The 15,888-nt window shown below is 31.7% G+C and overlaps 2 protein-coding genes across 3 annotated transcripts; both read right to left on the reverse strand.

Moving 5' to 3' along the window:
• LOC104702026 (serine carboxypeptidase-like 2) lies at nucleotides 292-2,862 on the reverse strand. Of its 2 annotated transcripts, XM_010417821.2 has the most exons (13): nucleotides 2,666-2,862; nucleotides 2,436-2,581; nucleotides 2,282-2,358; nucleotides 2,082-2,204; nucleotides 1,860-1,962; nucleotides 1,639-1,778; nucleotides 1,477-1,563; nucleotides 1,332-1,400; nucleotides 1,177-1,248; nucleotides 988-1,106; nucleotides 789-902; nucleotides 655-700; nucleotides 292-569 (listed from the first exon to the last, which is right to left on the reverse strand). In XM_010417821.2, exons 1-13 carry the CDS (start codon nucleotides 2,821-2,823, stop codon nucleotides 489-491), a joined length of 1,335 nt encoding a protein of 444 aa, XP_010416123.1. In that variant the 5' UTR covers nucleotides 2,824-2,862; the 3' UTR covers nucleotides 292-488. The 2 variants fall into 2 exon arrangements, with proteins under 2 accessions (XP_010416123.1, XP_019083333.1); XM_019227788.1 differs by lacking the exon at nucleotides 1,332-1,400.
• On the reverse strand, nucleotides 4,050-5,768 carry LOC104702027 (protein-lysine methyltransferase METTL21B-like). Its single transcript, XM_010417824.2, has 5 exons — nucleotides 5,434-5,768; nucleotides 4,968-5,110; nucleotides 4,692-4,879; nucleotides 4,491-4,604; nucleotides 4,050-4,395 (listed from the first exon to the last, which is right to left on the reverse strand). Exons 1-5 carry the CDS (start codon nucleotides 5,683-5,685, stop codon nucleotides 4,223-4,225), a joined length of 870 nt encoding a protein of 289 aa, XP_010416126.1. The 5' UTR covers nucleotides 5,686-5,768; the 3' UTR covers nucleotides 4,050-4,222.

The raw sequence follows: 15,888 nt of genomic DNA on the forward strand, positions 1-15,888 counted from the left end.
TATAGTGAATTGTCATCTCTTTTTATTTAATTTACATTGGACATTAAAATTAAGCAGTTGTATTGTACATGACCTTGTCAGTTTGAGAGTTGAGAAGATATGATCATCACTTTCAAAGCATCTCTCGATAATTGTTAATTTTTTTTTGTTTTTTTTAGTTGAATTTCCGCTAAATAACCATCCAACATTTCTTCCAAATTATATTTTGAAGTAAATTTTAAAATGGACAAATAAATTTTAAATTAGACCTCTCTCAAAAAAAGAAAAATCAATTTTTTATTTATAGATTATAACTTTTTTTTTGTGTAAAGAATTTAACTTCTTTTAAAGAAGTGAAATGCAGATGTAGCAAAGCTTGAAAAGTATGTTGACTCTTGCTTTTAAACTTAATAAATATACAATTATGACTTTTAGAATGTGTTACTAGAAGTCTAGAACGGTAGAACCATATAGACTCTTGTCCTTTATACGTAAAGGCCACTGTTCTTTTATAGAGGTTGGCCATTGATCCACCTTTGGAACATGATAAATGTTTCATCTGGTTTATACTCTGGTGTGTGTCCACCTCCCTATAATCAAAACCCACAGCTCTCAATACAAGTTAAAACCGCAACAAAAATGTTTTGTACGGAAAAGGATAGAAGAAAGACTTGCTTTGATAGTAGCAAATGTCATTTTATTTGCATAAGTCCTTGTGTATCTGTCAAGTAAAGAATCAAGAGTAAATTTTACAGTGAGACTCATAAATAAGAGAACCTATTCTTGAATGAATCGATCGGATTATATACCCCCCGATTTGATCTTTGATCATCCATGGCCTCCAATCATCAATGACGGAATAGTTAAGAGATCTTATCCAAGCCTGAGTTGCAAGGAAAGGTACCTCCATATCGTGATCACCACTATTCACCAAAAACCGCATAAAAGTTTCTACTAGTTATATATCTTGGTAGGGACAAAAGATCAGTCAAAGGGTTGAACTCTGACCTGAAGATGAGAGAACGATAACCACTGATGCTGTTATTCACATGGTAAGGTATGCTACTTTTAATGTCATTAGTGTAAGGCATACCGAAATAACATCGTACCCATTCCCCTATACTCTCCTGTAATCATAAATCCTCCTATAAGAATGAAATTTTTTCCTTACCAAGAACCCTTAAAATAACTTTGTACCTTATTGATTTGAAGAGCTTCCCGCACAGCAGCGTCATTGGCCCAGTGGGTAGTTAGAAAATACCGATAAATCTACAAAAACAACTTTGTTGTATAAACAAAAAGTCACAAATAGTTTAACGGTTAACAGAAGACAAGATATATGGATTACTTACATAGCAATTTGGAGTTTCAGTTTCGCACAATGGATATAATATAAATGATCGGTATAATCTGCTTATACACTAGAAGAAAAATAACCAAAAAAAAGTGATGATCATACACACACAACACCTGAAATTGTTCGATTGAATGTATAACCTTATTATATTCTTCAATGAGTTTCAAGCATTCTGTGTTACGTGGATCAACGTGTGTATAGTCTCCTTTGCAGACTCTCTTCAAAGACTGCGATCGAATAAAAGCAAAAGTCATGAGTGAAGAACAAGAAACAAAAGAAAATGTCATGTTCCATATATGTACCTCGTAGAGTTCATCAGAGATCAGGGCCATTCCATGAGCAAATGGAATGCGGTGGTTAGCATCAATTGTATAGTCTGTTAACGGGTTGCCGAGCACATAGCCCTGGAGATTTATTGGAGGATCGCAGCATTGATAGTTTCCTACATCATCAACATCATGTTTGTTCTGTTACAATAATTATATTGATTGAGGAAAGGGATATTATGAAACCATATGCATACCTTTTGAGATTTCTTGAACGGTAGCTGGAACAACCATACCGGAATAAGAATCTCCGGCGACATAGAAAGGGTTGGAGGAAAACTCTTGATGCTTGCCTAGCCACTGTACGGCAACAACAACAACAACAGAAGAAAAGGCTCCTAAAATGTCTATTTTGGCTAAAATGTCAATGACCGTTTGGTTTCAAGGAGAGGAGACTATTAAGTTTGACATTAATCTACCTTCTGCAAAAACTCATGGATCCGTTTGGCTTCTCCTGAGTCACTGGGTTTATTAAACTGTGTGGTTCTTGAATAGGAGAAGCCAGTTCCAACAGGTTGATCCAAGAATATAATGCTCGAGGTCTGAGGGAAACAATTAAGAATATATATTGAGTTTTGTGACTATCCATGAATATGAGTGAATACACAGTTTTGTTTACCTTTGTCCATGAATATGTAGTATTGACCAAAGAAGGGAGAGTTCCGTTGTAAACATCAAGCTTCATCATCAAAGGCCCTGCTTATACCCATATAATTAAAACGAGTAATCCTTGATGCAAAAGAGAAGGAGTTAATGGATATTTTTGATATCACCATTCTCATAAAGAAGGCCAGAGATGGAAGAGCAGCCAGGTCCACCACTTAGCCAGAGAAGAAGAGGGTCTTCTTCTGGATTCCTCTCAGATTTGATGAAGTAGTAGAACAGTTGCAGTTCCTCTTCCTTACCAATACCAATATACCTTCATTCACAAGAAAACAGTAACCTACTGAGTTTTAAAACTCAGAACACGGATTAAATCAGATGATGAGAGAAAACAACAAACCCGGTTTCAAGCTCAAAGGGAAGAGGGCCTTCAAAACCAGGAAGAAACTTGACGGTAGAGGCAGATTCAGCATTCTGCTGCTGATTCAAGAAGACAAGGTGAAGAAGAAGCACAAGCAACGACTTCAGAACAGAGGAAATGTAGTTGTTGTTTGCCATTTCCTAATTCAATTTCTAATTTAGCAGTGCCCCTTTACGATGATTATTGTATCCCTTTATACTAGGACCCAAAAAAAGTCGCCTACCAACTCTCAATCTTCTAATTTGGGTTCATCACCATCGTTGTCATCCCTCACACAATGTAATAATAAATTAATAAATGTTAAAACGGAATACAAAATTACTCAATAATTGTCCTTGTTTTCGCCTTCATAAACATCTAATTATACTATAATAGTAGTATTTATTTAAACATTTTTTTTGTGTGTGTTGACAATATTAACTTATGATCTATAATCGCATACCAGATATCTTCGATGATATGATTCCAAACAAGCAAATCAATTACCCTAATATTATATGTTGTTCTGGACAGCATAGTTTTACATATTTGAGGTTTTCTTAATCTTTTTCTTATTAGCATCCATTTAATTTAAGCTTAGCGTGTTAGATTATTCAATTTACTTGGTTTTTGTTATGAACTTTTTTTTAAATCAGTAAATCACATATAATGCTGCTGATTCTGTTTGACACGCATACGTCTTTCTCGCCTAGTTCCATCCATTTCATTATCCAAAGGTTCCTATCCAGCTATCCTCCACCTCAATCAATGAGCACGTTTTGATTCTCCCTTCTTTAATATTTTGCTGTTTTCTTCATTTACAAATAACCTACTCCAAACTCAAAACTCGGATTTAATCACACGAAGAGATCAAGAAACTAATCCGGTTTCGAGCTAAAACGGAAGAGGGCTTTCAAAACCACGACTTAATCTTGACTATAGAGGCAGAATCAAACATTCTGCTGACTCAAGAAGCACTATCAACGACTTCAGAACAGAGGAAACGTATTTGTTTACCATTTCCTAATTTAGCATTGCCCGTTTAGGATAACTATTGCATCTTTACATTAAACACACAAAAAAGTCGCCTACTACTAACTCCCTTTATCTTTCAAATTTTGCCTTTATTACACCTGTACCTTTATCACATTTTCTAATTTGAAAATTTCTCACCCGTGAACCTTGCTATAAGTGATCACAAAAGTTTTCTTACGTTAAATATTTTTAGTCATAACAATATAAACAACTGTACTCATCATCTGAATCCAATTCAATCCAACAAAATTAACATAGAAATAGTACATCTGTTTTTATAGATCTCAAACCCTATTAGCATAACGTTGTTAGTTGTATATGTAAGGAAGGATCCGACCAGAGAAGTCACTAAATCAATAACCAATATTAAGTGTATGTATATAGGCTTTGGTGTTCTGGATATGGACTCGCATAGTTTTCTGTGATGTTCTTTATCTTTCATAGCAAACGTTTAACTCAATTTTCCAAGTGTTTTCTTTTGACATTATCTACCATAAACTGTAAACAAACATACCTAAATGGCTAACAAGATTGATTAAGGGAAGAACCATCAGCGAGGCATCTCTTCGACTTCTTCTCAAGAACATATAGCACGACTCTACGGCTGTGATAATCCGGATGCCATTGTGCTTGTTCCACACGCCCAATCGCGAAATCTTTCAGCGCAGTTTCTAAGAAATATTTAAGAACAGCATCTGACAACAACAAAAAAAGGAGTAAGCAAAATTAGACATTGCGTTCTTGTTATATAATGTGAATGAAAGCAATAATGAGAGAATGAATGATTCACCATTCCGTAATTCTCCTGATAGGAAGATTGTAGTTTGATCCCCGCAAAGCTGCAGAAGTGTTGTTACCAAATGGTGAACAGCTTCTTCGCTGTAGATAACATCTGAGCCTAATACTACAAAGTGCATAGCAAAAATAAAGAGGTGTAGAACAAGAAAATGGTATGTACAAGGGGATGAGATGAAACCGAGATGGAGGATACCGTAATCAGGAAATGATGGTTCAATCAAATCTGGATCTGGGTCATCTCCCCAAACAAGCTCCTGCACAACAGCAGATCCCCGCGTGTTCCCACGATGCAAATTAGTTTGGACGTTCTTGTTGAGTAGCCTTAGTCTATCTGGAAGATCAGTGAGGACAACATTGCCTCCCAAAAGTGCTGCGATACAACTGAAAGAAGAAAGAAGTTAAGTAAAGTTTTCACACAGTATTAATGGTGAATTCACAGAGGAGAAAGATTTTGCGGGTTTTTGCTCACCCAACTAAGCCACAACCAGAACCCAACTCGATGATTTTCTTGCCATCAAGAGAAAGAACCTTAGAGTCAACAGAATGTTCTAAGAACTTCCCTAGCACAACCCCACTGTCCCACATCACTGACCCGGTTACTCCAGGCGTGTTCTTCACAATACACACACACAACAAACAACCATCAGATAGTTCTAACACGTTTCATGATCAACCAAACGCAAGAATAATCAAATTCATCACTTTCTTCAATGTTAAAGCTAAACCACACCTGGAATGTATCACTAGACATGTTCTAGAAACATCCCAATGTCAGTCAATGTAAGTTTGATGCTAGCCACAAAGACAGGTTTATACATCTTCTCCAAACCCCTCGTTTCAATACATCGGAAGGGATCAAATAAGGATTCGAAAGACGCAAACTTGATTGCAATCAAATGAGAAAGCAGTTACATTTGAGAAGCTAAAGGAGTTACCATTGAACAAGGAGACTGGAGAATAGAGAGTGATTGGCCACAAGCATCGAGACGCAGCTCAAGAGAAGACTGAGCAACCAGAGCGTTTGGAGCAAAAGAAGTTGGCCCTTGAATAGCCCATATAACCATAATCTCTGCCGCCGCTAAATCGGATTCAGATTCCGATTCCAACTCCGACGCCGGGAACCCACCGACTACTATCACATCTCCGCCATAACCACTCATCCGTCGTATCTCCTCCACCGTATCCATTGTCCCAGCTCCCACGCCGGCGCTGAGATTTTGGTGGCTACAAGCCAAAAAAAATAAAAACTTAAAATTGTATATTCTGCAATTCGAACGTGTGACCACTACCCTTAGTTAGAAGTAGGTTTCCAGCAGAACTAATGACTTTTTAGTGGAAAAACGGGCCGATTAAATTAAATATCTATAATATGTTTTTCCTATGCGCCTAAGACCAAAAACTGGGAGAAATAAGTACATATTTATTTGACCAAACAAATGATCTGATCAACTAGAAAAGTTTTGTTGATGATGATGGTTTAATAATGATAATGGGTTTTAAATGTGACTGGTTTTAAGTTGTAAATTTGTAATCAAGTGAACAATAATAATTTTTTTTTGCATTTCTAACAAAAAAAAAATGTTGCATTGCTTTAGTTTTGAAGTACAATAAGGTACTGACAAACTTGAGATTTATTTTTATCACTAGATGTGGAACTCCCATAAAATTATTTCATATGTTTAATAATACCAAAAATTATATCAATCTAAAGATGCCTAATCAGACATAAAAAAAAAACTCACAACTGAAAAAAGAAAAAACATTAGTAAAACGCTAAGGATTCACCCGAACCTCTTATTTTAGGGTATTAAGAGCTAAACTAACCGGTCGCTGTATAGAGTCGGAACATCTTTATCTGCAACAACCAAGACCATATCCATTGGTCCATAGTAGTTGCGAGCATGAAGAAAATCTTCCAGACTGGGAACTAGGTATTCAACCTCATGGAATCCACCCTGACTATATCGGTTTTTGGTTATTCGACAAGATTCCATGTCGCCAAATATGATCAAAGTTCGCATGTCTTTCTTATACCGATTTGGGAGCAAGAGATCGAAAAAAAAAGTGTTTAAAAATCAATTCTTAAAAATCTTACCAAAAATTATATTAATCTAAAGATGCTTAATCAAACATAAAAAAAACTCACAATTAAAAAAAAAAACATTAGTAAAACACTAAGGATTCACCCGAACCTTTTATTCTAGAGCATCAAGAGCTAAACTAACCGGTCGCTGTATAGAGTAACCTGTTAGTTTAGTTGTTGTAAATTTGTAATCTAAGTGAACCATAATAATTTTTTTGCATTTCTGACAAATAAAAAGTGTAGCATTACTTTAGTGTTGAAGTACAATAACGTACCGACAAACTAGATTTCTTTGTATCACTGAATGTGAAACTCCTATTCAATCATTACATATGTTGAATAATACTAAAATTTATATTAAGCTAAAGATGTCTAATGATGTCTGTTTTTTTAGTTGGTTCGTTACTCGTTGTTTGTGAACTTTGATGCTTAATGCCTCACACTTTATATTACACGTGTTTGACATAATTGGTTAAATTGGTTTTGATTAAGTTTGTTTTTAAACGTGTGTATAAAACGGAGTATTGAAATGATTTAAACCTATGTGTTATTTATTAAATTGCTTTTGTTGCTTGGTTTGATGAATCGCTAGTTTTAAATCGGTTTCACAAATCGGTGGTCATTATCACATGCTTTATTAATATTACCTATTCCCTCTATTTCAAAATATAAGATCTATTGAGTAAAATATACAGACTAAGAAATGACCACTTTAAAAAAGTTTAATCAGTTACAAACAAAATTGCATAATAGAAAATATTAAACTAATCTAAAAGTTACCTAGAAACTTAAAAACATCTTATATTTTACGAAACAAAAAAACTTCTCTAAACATATTATATTATAAAACAGAGGGAATATTTGACTTACTAGGATTTATGCTTCACTACGATCGATTCATATTTATTCATTCATGATTAATGTTTGTTTGGTAATACGCGTGATGTGTATGTTTATTACATTGTTGATTACGATTGATTTAGAAAAATATGACATTTTGTGTTAAATTTCAATCGATGATTGGTTTTCTTCTTCTTTTTTTAAACGAAGGATTTAATATAAAAAAAGGACCAAACAAATAATCATTAGCCGACGTTGTTGTCCAATATCTGATCATCTGATCGGTTTTCAGACCTCACCATTGAAGCTACCGAGCCATTAACTTTTTCATCTCTGATCGGTTATCCTTAACGAGATAAGTAGTTTCTCATGCTTTCATCAAGTCATAATTATTTTGGTTTATTGATTTTCTGGTTCGAGAGTCGTTTAAGTGGGAATTAAAATAATTATCGATCAACACGTAATAAAATAAACAAATGCTTATTTATTCATGCTTTTCGATTATTATGGTGCAATCGACAATATGTTATATATTAGTCTTACCATAAATTTATAAATGTTGCATGAATTTTGGGAAAATATTTTATATTTTCTCTTGTTAAAATAACTAGAAATTTATTTTGAATAAAGTGTAACTATATTGATTGATTGAAAATCTAGTTTAATAAATGATAGATTAAACTTAAAGATAGTAAAAGGTGATGATGATTGGTTGATTTATTTTATTTATAAAATATGTTATTGGATCATATTTTTTTGGCATCACTTTTATAAGGTGTTTTAAGACCAAGTATATTTGATCATAAAAATTCAATAGTTCTTTAGAATAATCTAAAGAAAGTAAATGACTAAAAGTCTATAAGAAAATATATACAAACAACTTAATTCCAATTGTTACCAAAATTATAATCTATATAATAATAACAATCCGAATAAATGCGACCAACAGTTGTGTTTTTTCAATTGTATCTTTTGGATTTTTTCTGAAAAGTCGTGATGGATCATTAAAACGGTTATTTATGAAAAGTTACTACTGTTCACCGTAAAGTTGTGTTGATTGGAACATTCATATATTTTGAAATCTATATATATTTGTCTGTTTGAATTGTTTTCATTTTTTTGCCATGACACAAAATCAACTAAAATTTCAATCTCAACAGTTTATACATTTTTCTAAATTATTTTCTAGCATTCATTCTTTTAAAAGTCAAGAAATTCCTCTAATTCTTGATTTAACAACAAATTTTTGGAATGATGAATCTAATTTACATCTTTTAGTTAATTTTAAATATAAAAGTTTAATGAAAATACATAGAGTGTTTTTCCAAGATTTAAATGGATTACATAGTGAGTTTTTGGGTTTGACTTTTCAATATATTTAAACCCAATCTGAATAAATGCCACCAAAAGTTTTGTTTTTTCAATCGTACCTTTTGGATAATTTTTTTAAAAAAATCTGTAAAAAAATTAAATTGTGATTGTTTATTGTAACGGTTTTTTGTAAAGTTGCAACTGTTCATTGTAGAGTTGTGTTTATTCGAATATTCATATCTTTTGAGATCTATTTGTTTGAACTGTTTTCATTTTTTTGTCATGACACAAAATAATATAAAATTTTAATATCAACTGTTTTTACAGCCTTCTAAATTATTCTCTAGCATTCATTCTTTTAAAAGTAAAGAAATCTTCCAATTCTTGATTTAACAAAAGATTTTTGGAATGATGAATCTAATTTACAACTTTTAGTTAATTTTAAATATAAAAATTTAATGTCTATATATAATAGCAATCCAAATAAATGCCACCAAAAGTTATGTTTTTTTCAACCATACCTTTTGGATATTTTTTTAAAAAAATTCTAGAAAAATTAAATTGTGTATTTTACAAAAAGCTGTGATTATTCATTGTAACTGTTTTTTTGTAAAGTTGCAACTGTTCACTGTAAAGTTGTGTTTATTCGAATATTCATATCTTTTGAAATCTAGATATATTTGTCTATTTTGAACTGTTTTCATTTTTTTGCCATGACACAAAATAATATAAAATTTCAATATCAACAGTTTTTACAGCTTTTTAAATTATTCTCTGGCATTCATTCTTTTAAAAGTAAAAATATTCCTCCAATTCTTGATAACAAAAGATTTTTGGAATGACGAATCTAATTTACAACTTTTAGTTAATTTTAAATATAAAAATTTCATAAAAATACCTAGAGTTTTTTTTTTCAAGAGTTAGATGGATTATATAGTGAGATTTTGAATTTGACTTCTCAATATGATAAGAAAGATGTCTTTTATTTAAAAGCAGTTTATATGGATTATTATGTGAAATCAAGTGCAAACACAATATTTACGATTTTTCGTAGCACCTTTTCATAATTTTTTTAAAATTCAAATGGTTGTATATGTTCATTGTAAAGTTGTGTCTTTTACTATATTTTATTTATATTTTTTCATCACAACTTCTCGGTCTAATAGGTGTGTCTATTTAAATAGTCATGTCTTTTGAAGTCTCTTTATATTTGTCTCTTCATCAGTAACTAACAAGTTTGTTGAAACAAATTTTCCATTTTATGTTGAATCTAAATATTTAAATACTAATATCTAATATTCAACGTGATTCTATAATCTAACTAAAATTTTAGAAATGGTTATAGCGATAGAGAAAATTAATACAACTTAATATAGAATTTACAGTTGCGTATATTTTTATCATAAGTTTTTGTTAAAAAATATTTTAATATTTAAATATAAGAATAACAATCTGAATAAAATACAAACAACAGTTGCGACTTTGCTTAGTATTTTTTTGTAAGAAAATTGTTTTTATTCCTTTTTTTTAAACTCAAACAGTTGTATCTTCTCATTTTAGAGTTATGTCTTTTCAATATATTTTATTTATATTTTTTCATCACAACTTTTCGTTCTAATAGGTGTGTCTATTTAAATAGTCATTCTTTTGAACTTTCTAATTTCTATATATTTGTCTTTTCATCAATAACTAACAAATCATTGTTCGTTAAAACAAATTTTTCGTTTTATGTTAAATTTAAATAATTTGAATATAAATATCTAATATTCAACGTTATTCTATAATCTAACTAAAATTTTAGAAATAATTCTAGCAATATAGAAATTTAATAAAACTGAATATAGAATTTTCACGTTGCGTCTATTTATCGTATTTTTTCGTTAAAAACTAATTTAATATTCAAAATTTCTATTATTTTGTTTTTAATTATAATTATTTAATAGAAAATTATATTTACTCATTACAACTATTAGTTCAATATTCTCAGTTAGGATCACTTTGTCATAATGATTTTTTTAATTGTAGCTTTACCATAATTCTTCCTAAAAAAACCTTATATTTATAATACTTTAAACAATTTTTTTTGTAAAGTTGCGTCTATTCTACATAATATTTTTTGTTACAAGTTTTCATATTGATGGTTGTGTTTTTAGTAACAGTTTATGTTTAATTTATATATTCAAACTATTTTATTACATTCAAATGATTTTATAATGTATAATTTAATTTAAGTTTTAAATTTTATTTACTTTTTTCTAAAATACTTCCCCTGCGACATCGCAGGGGGTCTGAGTCCTAGTAGAAGATAATATCATTGTTGGAAATATATTAGAGAAAATATATTCTACTTGTCACAAAATATTGTTGTCATGTAGACACAATATAGTGAAAATATATTTTAAAAACATATTATAATCTTGTTTGTGCTCAGTAAAATTATGAGATGTTGATTTGAATCAAATCCTATTAATTTGGTGTATTGAAGTGAATATAACTTTATGTTATAAAAGAAAAAGGTCACACCATTGATGAGAAAGTTGCTATAAAAGTGACCATGAATGTGGATAAGATATACAAAATCGTGATCTCGTCGACTAGTTTCTCCACTAGAAGTGAATAATAAGTACAAGAGATACTTATCTTATATATACTTATCTTATATATATATATATATATATATATATATATATGATGACAGAAACTACTGTGAGACAGTTTCCACAATTCTACTACAATATGAAGAAGTAGTAGAAAAGTATTGAAATCTCTTGAAGAGTATATATACTATTGTTTATGGAAACACAATTTGATATTAATGTGTATCGTCTCCCAATTAGTCTCAAAGTTAAAAATGTCTAAGATATAATACACGACCTAATTTGAGAATGTTATTGCTTACACAATGGGATTCAAATCGAGATTGATAGACATGAAGTGGCATCATCGAGGGGGAGAATTAAGGAATCCCACATACAGAGGTGATAGAACAATATAAGATTATGTTCACACCCAAAATGAGTTTAATCACTCATATGATAAAGCAAATCTTGAAGATTTGAGAAGTAATCATGTTGAGACAAAAAGCAAAGAAAATACTTTGAAATCATAAGTATTACCCAAGAAAAAAAAGTATTTTAGAGATTACATGCATTATCTAGAAGATAAAATGCTTATAATAAACCAGAAGGTTTAATGAAAATCTCGCTGTTTGGCATGACCGGTTAAGCCATCCCGGTTCAGTAGTAATGTGAAAGAATAATTAGAAATTTCTGAAAAGATTCATTATAGAACCTAAAGAATTTTCCTAGTGTTATGTTTGCTGCTTTACAAAGCAAGCCGAGATTATATGGTTTTCACCGACCCCATGAATTTGGATAATGTCAATTTTCTGGTATGTATTCAAAAGAGATATTGTGGACTGATCATCCACCATATATTCTTGTTATCAACTTGCAACCTTGAATTTGCGAGAGTATTTGGTTAATTGACAATGGTGGTGATACCATGCTAAGTAATTGACATAAATGACTCTACATGTCAATAAATTCTTATCAGGCCAACAAATTATCATGAGTATTCCCCGTTACAATTGGTTTGGATTAGAAACCAGATATAGTCCATCTAAATGTGTTTATACATGTTAAGTTGCTCCACCACAGTAATTAAAATGAGATTTGAAAGAATGTTGGAAATATGTTGGATATAAATATCTCTTGATGATTGAATATCTCGAGATGTAAATACTGTTGTTTTGTGAGTCAGTCATTCCAACATTAGGGAGAGAAAATAAACAGCCGGTAAAAAAAATATATTGGAAGAAATTACTATTATAGCAGGGGGAGAGGGGGAGGAGCATTTCTCTGGTTAAGGGTCCGCTAAGCACTCCTGGTTTAGCTATCATAGCAGAACAATTAAGAACCGCAGTGTAAAGAGGTGGGTCTCTTTTCTTACGTTTCATCTACATGTGTGCTGTTGTGTTCTTCAACAGCATCTCCGAACTTTCTATTTCCTCTTTCTTTTGAAGAGTCCAAGAAATATAAGGCTGCCATCATCCGAATTGATAGTCCAGGAGGCGATGCTCTCGCTTCTGATTTGTAAGTAGTTTTATTAGTTTTCAATGTTGTCTAATTATTATACCTACAATATGCTTGTATGATTTAACATTTTATTAATGATTTGGCTTCACCTTTTAATATTGTTGACTTCGAATGCTACATTGCATCTTCCTTAGGGAACACGTCATGGATAAAGGGGGAGACGAACTTCCATGGTTTGTTCCTTCTAGACCTCAATCCTTACTGTCACCAAAGCAAGACCAACCACATCTATCAATCTTACTTCAGCTCAAAGATTCACTCAACAATCAACCAAACCGACCGGTTCAATTTAAGCAAACCACCAAATCAACTTGGTAACGACTTGCTGCTGTTTCTAATCACCCACATGAAGACTACAGGTTGTTTAGAAGCAGCCAGAACAACATCACTAGTGCTCACACAAAAAAAAAAAAAAAAAAAGGCAAAANAAAAGGCAAGAAGAAACTTTCCTTTTCGGCGAAGCTCTTGCCGTTTTCTCCGAAGAACGCATCTTTGCCTTTTAATCCAGGCGCTTCACTCATCTCAGTTGGTCCTAGACGTCCACTAAAACATAGAGAGAACCTAAGCCTAAGGAGAAGACGCTTTCTTCAGCCTTTGTTCCAGAATCATCTCCATTAAAGCCTAGGCTACCGGCTAAATTTCATCAATAATCGATCTGTTTTTTGCTCCTAGTTATTTCTTTCCTTTTCTATTCTCTTCTTCTAGACCGTTGGAGGTCCTATTATATAAGCACCATTGCTTTGTACTTTTAATACATGCTTTATCAATCTAAGAAAATTCAGTTTTTGCTTCAAAACGCTTTTGTACTTTTTGAGTCATAGCTTGCGATTTCCTCTGTGGTTTGTGGATTCAATCAATTAGGGTTCGTGTTGAGACTTGTAATTCGTGAGGAGAGAGCCCTTAGAACCTGTCTAGTTCGTCGTGTGATTGTGGATTCAATCACAAACTGGTTACCAATCACCTTCAATCTTCCGCAACAAGCCTTTGGGGTCTTCTGCTTCCGTGTGCTTCTTCTTGGTGGATTCCGAGACGTGTATCAGATAACGTGAAGACCCAACGGAGCATCGGCCACGTAAAGATCACCTGTTTTACTGTTTAAGGCTATTCCAGCTGGTTCCCGGCGAAAGGGATTCCGAGTGCTCCAGTGCACCATCCCCGAGTTCCTAAAGTAATCAAACCAATTAAATGTCAATGACAGTTCTTGTAACAACGGATTTAAATTTCGGATATGGTGATTTCTTGTCTCACAAAGCTTACAAAATTATTTTTGTTTTGTTATTAAGAAAATCAGTATATAAAAATTCAAAGACAACGATCATTTATACAAACACGTCTTAATAACAGTTGCAATTTTCTTTTGTCTCTGTACCTTCAAGAGAAGAGCATATTGCAAGAACTTTTCTTAATATCTTCAGCTATCCTCGTTGGAGTATTAGTGACCAACAAGTCATCCCCCATGAGTTGGATATCCATAAAGGAGATTGCAATGAATCCCATGAGCTCCAATCATCTTTCATTTTTCAAATATAGATATCTTATAATTAAATATTGTTGCATTTTTCAAATATAGATATCTTATAATTAAATATTATAAATATATATGAAAAAAAACAGATTTTTTAAAACTTACAATATTTGATTTTTTTAGATTATCTAGATTTCCACTATTGCTTTGTTAAATAATTTTTTTAAAGCCAAAAAAAATTAATTCAAACATATAGATTAAATAGATAATAAAAATAAAATAAAATTCAGTTTTCATCTTGTTCATTTTGTTCATCTCATATTTTGAGGTTGACCAATTTTCAGCTAAAAAGTACTACTTCCTCCGTTCAAAGTATAAGATGTTTTAGAGAATATTTTTTGTTTTCTAATATAAGATGTTTTTAAGTTTTTATGCAATTTTTAGATTAATTTAGTATTTTATATTATACAGTATTGTTTCTGATTGGTTGAACTTGTTAAAAGTAAAACTTCTTAATCTGCGTGGTTTTAGTTAAAACCTAGCGGTTGTGTTCTTCTCTTCTACTCAACTTCACCATGGACAAGGGGCTCAAGAAATGCTCGACATCCACCGATGTATAATTTTCATTATTTCTTATGGCTTTCTTCTCTGTTCATCTTTTTACTCTATTTATGTTTTGTTCATAAGGTCACGAATCCTTTTCAAAAAGGTAAGAAATTTGATTTTTTTTTCCTGATAAAGGGTTAAAGTATACACGTATTGATCTGTCAGTTTCTTCTTAATTTATTATTATATTATTATTATTATTATTATTATTATTATTATTATTATGAAGAAGGATCTGACGATATCTAAATCTAATTTTTGTTATGTTGATTGTAACGCTAGCTAACAATAGAGAGTTGGATAATTTGGAAATCGAAGAAAAACGAAAGAACCAGAAGAAACACAGTGAGATATCTGAGGAGGTTCCTATTCTGATACTACTATATATGCTTAATTATAAATGCTGTGATATTAGTTTTTTTTTTATCCTTACAAACTTTATCGTTTTACAATTGGATACTTTTTTGGAGGATGCAGATGGAGAAATCTGAAAAGGTCAGTCAGATTCTACACTAATTTTGTTTTCCTTCTCTTTTCTCAACTTTCCCTTGAGAACTACAACTTATGTTTTTTTGTGTCGTTTTCTTATTCAGCAAGAAATAGAAAAATTGAGGAAATCTTTGAAAGAGATGACTGAAACAGTTAAAGAACTACGGCATATTATTCAAACAAACGCCAAACGACCTAAACCATTCAGAGTATATGTTTTTTTTTCTTTTTTATTTTATGAATCATGATCATCATATATTCTTTCTTTTTTTATCTTATTTATTTTTTTCGATGTCAGAACCGTGATGTGTGCAATTTCGGAGATAAAGATCATCTGGGAAACAATAATCGGACCCTTTTTTGTCAAGGATTTGATATTTCCGTTCCTAGGCATGAAATCAAGAGAGCGTTGTGGAAACATTTCAGTTCATGTGGAAAGGTCAAAAGGGTTTATGTTCCCATAGAGTGTGCTACCGGTGTTGCCTTGGGGTTTGTGACT

This window comes from Camelina sativa, chromosome 7 (assembly GCF_000633955.1).
Source record: "Camelina sativa cultivar DH55 chromosome 7, Cs, whole genome shotgun sequence".
NCBI lineage: Eukaryota > Viridiplantae > Streptophyta > Magnoliopsida > Brassicales > Brassicaceae > Camelina > Camelina sativa.

Bases quoted from the DNA above. Each gene is read 5' to 3' on its own strand.
- LOC104702027 (XM_010417824.2), bottom strand. From the start codon at position 5,685: ATGGATACGGTGGAGGAGATACGACGGATGAGTGGTTATGGCGGAGAT. The intron at 5,111-5,433 runs GTAACTCCTTTA...TGTATTGTGAAG, and splicing joins TCCAGTCTCCTTGTTCAATG to AACACGCCTGGAGTAACCGG. The intron at 4,880-4,967 runs GTGAGCAAAAAC...TTCTTCTTTCAG, and splicing joins TCTGGTTGTGGCTTAGTTGG to TTGTATCGCAGCACTTTTGG.
- LOC104702026 (XM_010417821.2), bottom strand. From the start codon at position 2,823: ATGGCAAACAACAACTACATTTCCTCTGTTCTGAAGTCGTTGCTTGTG. The intron at 2,582-2,665 runs GTTTGTTGTTTT...TTGTGAATGAAG, and splicing joins CCCTTTGAGCTTGAAACCGG to GTATATTGGTATTGGTAAGG. The intron at 2,359-2,435 runs GTGATATCAAAA...GGGTATAAGCAG, and splicing joins TGGCCTTCTTTATGAGAATG to GGCCTTTGATGATGAAGCTT.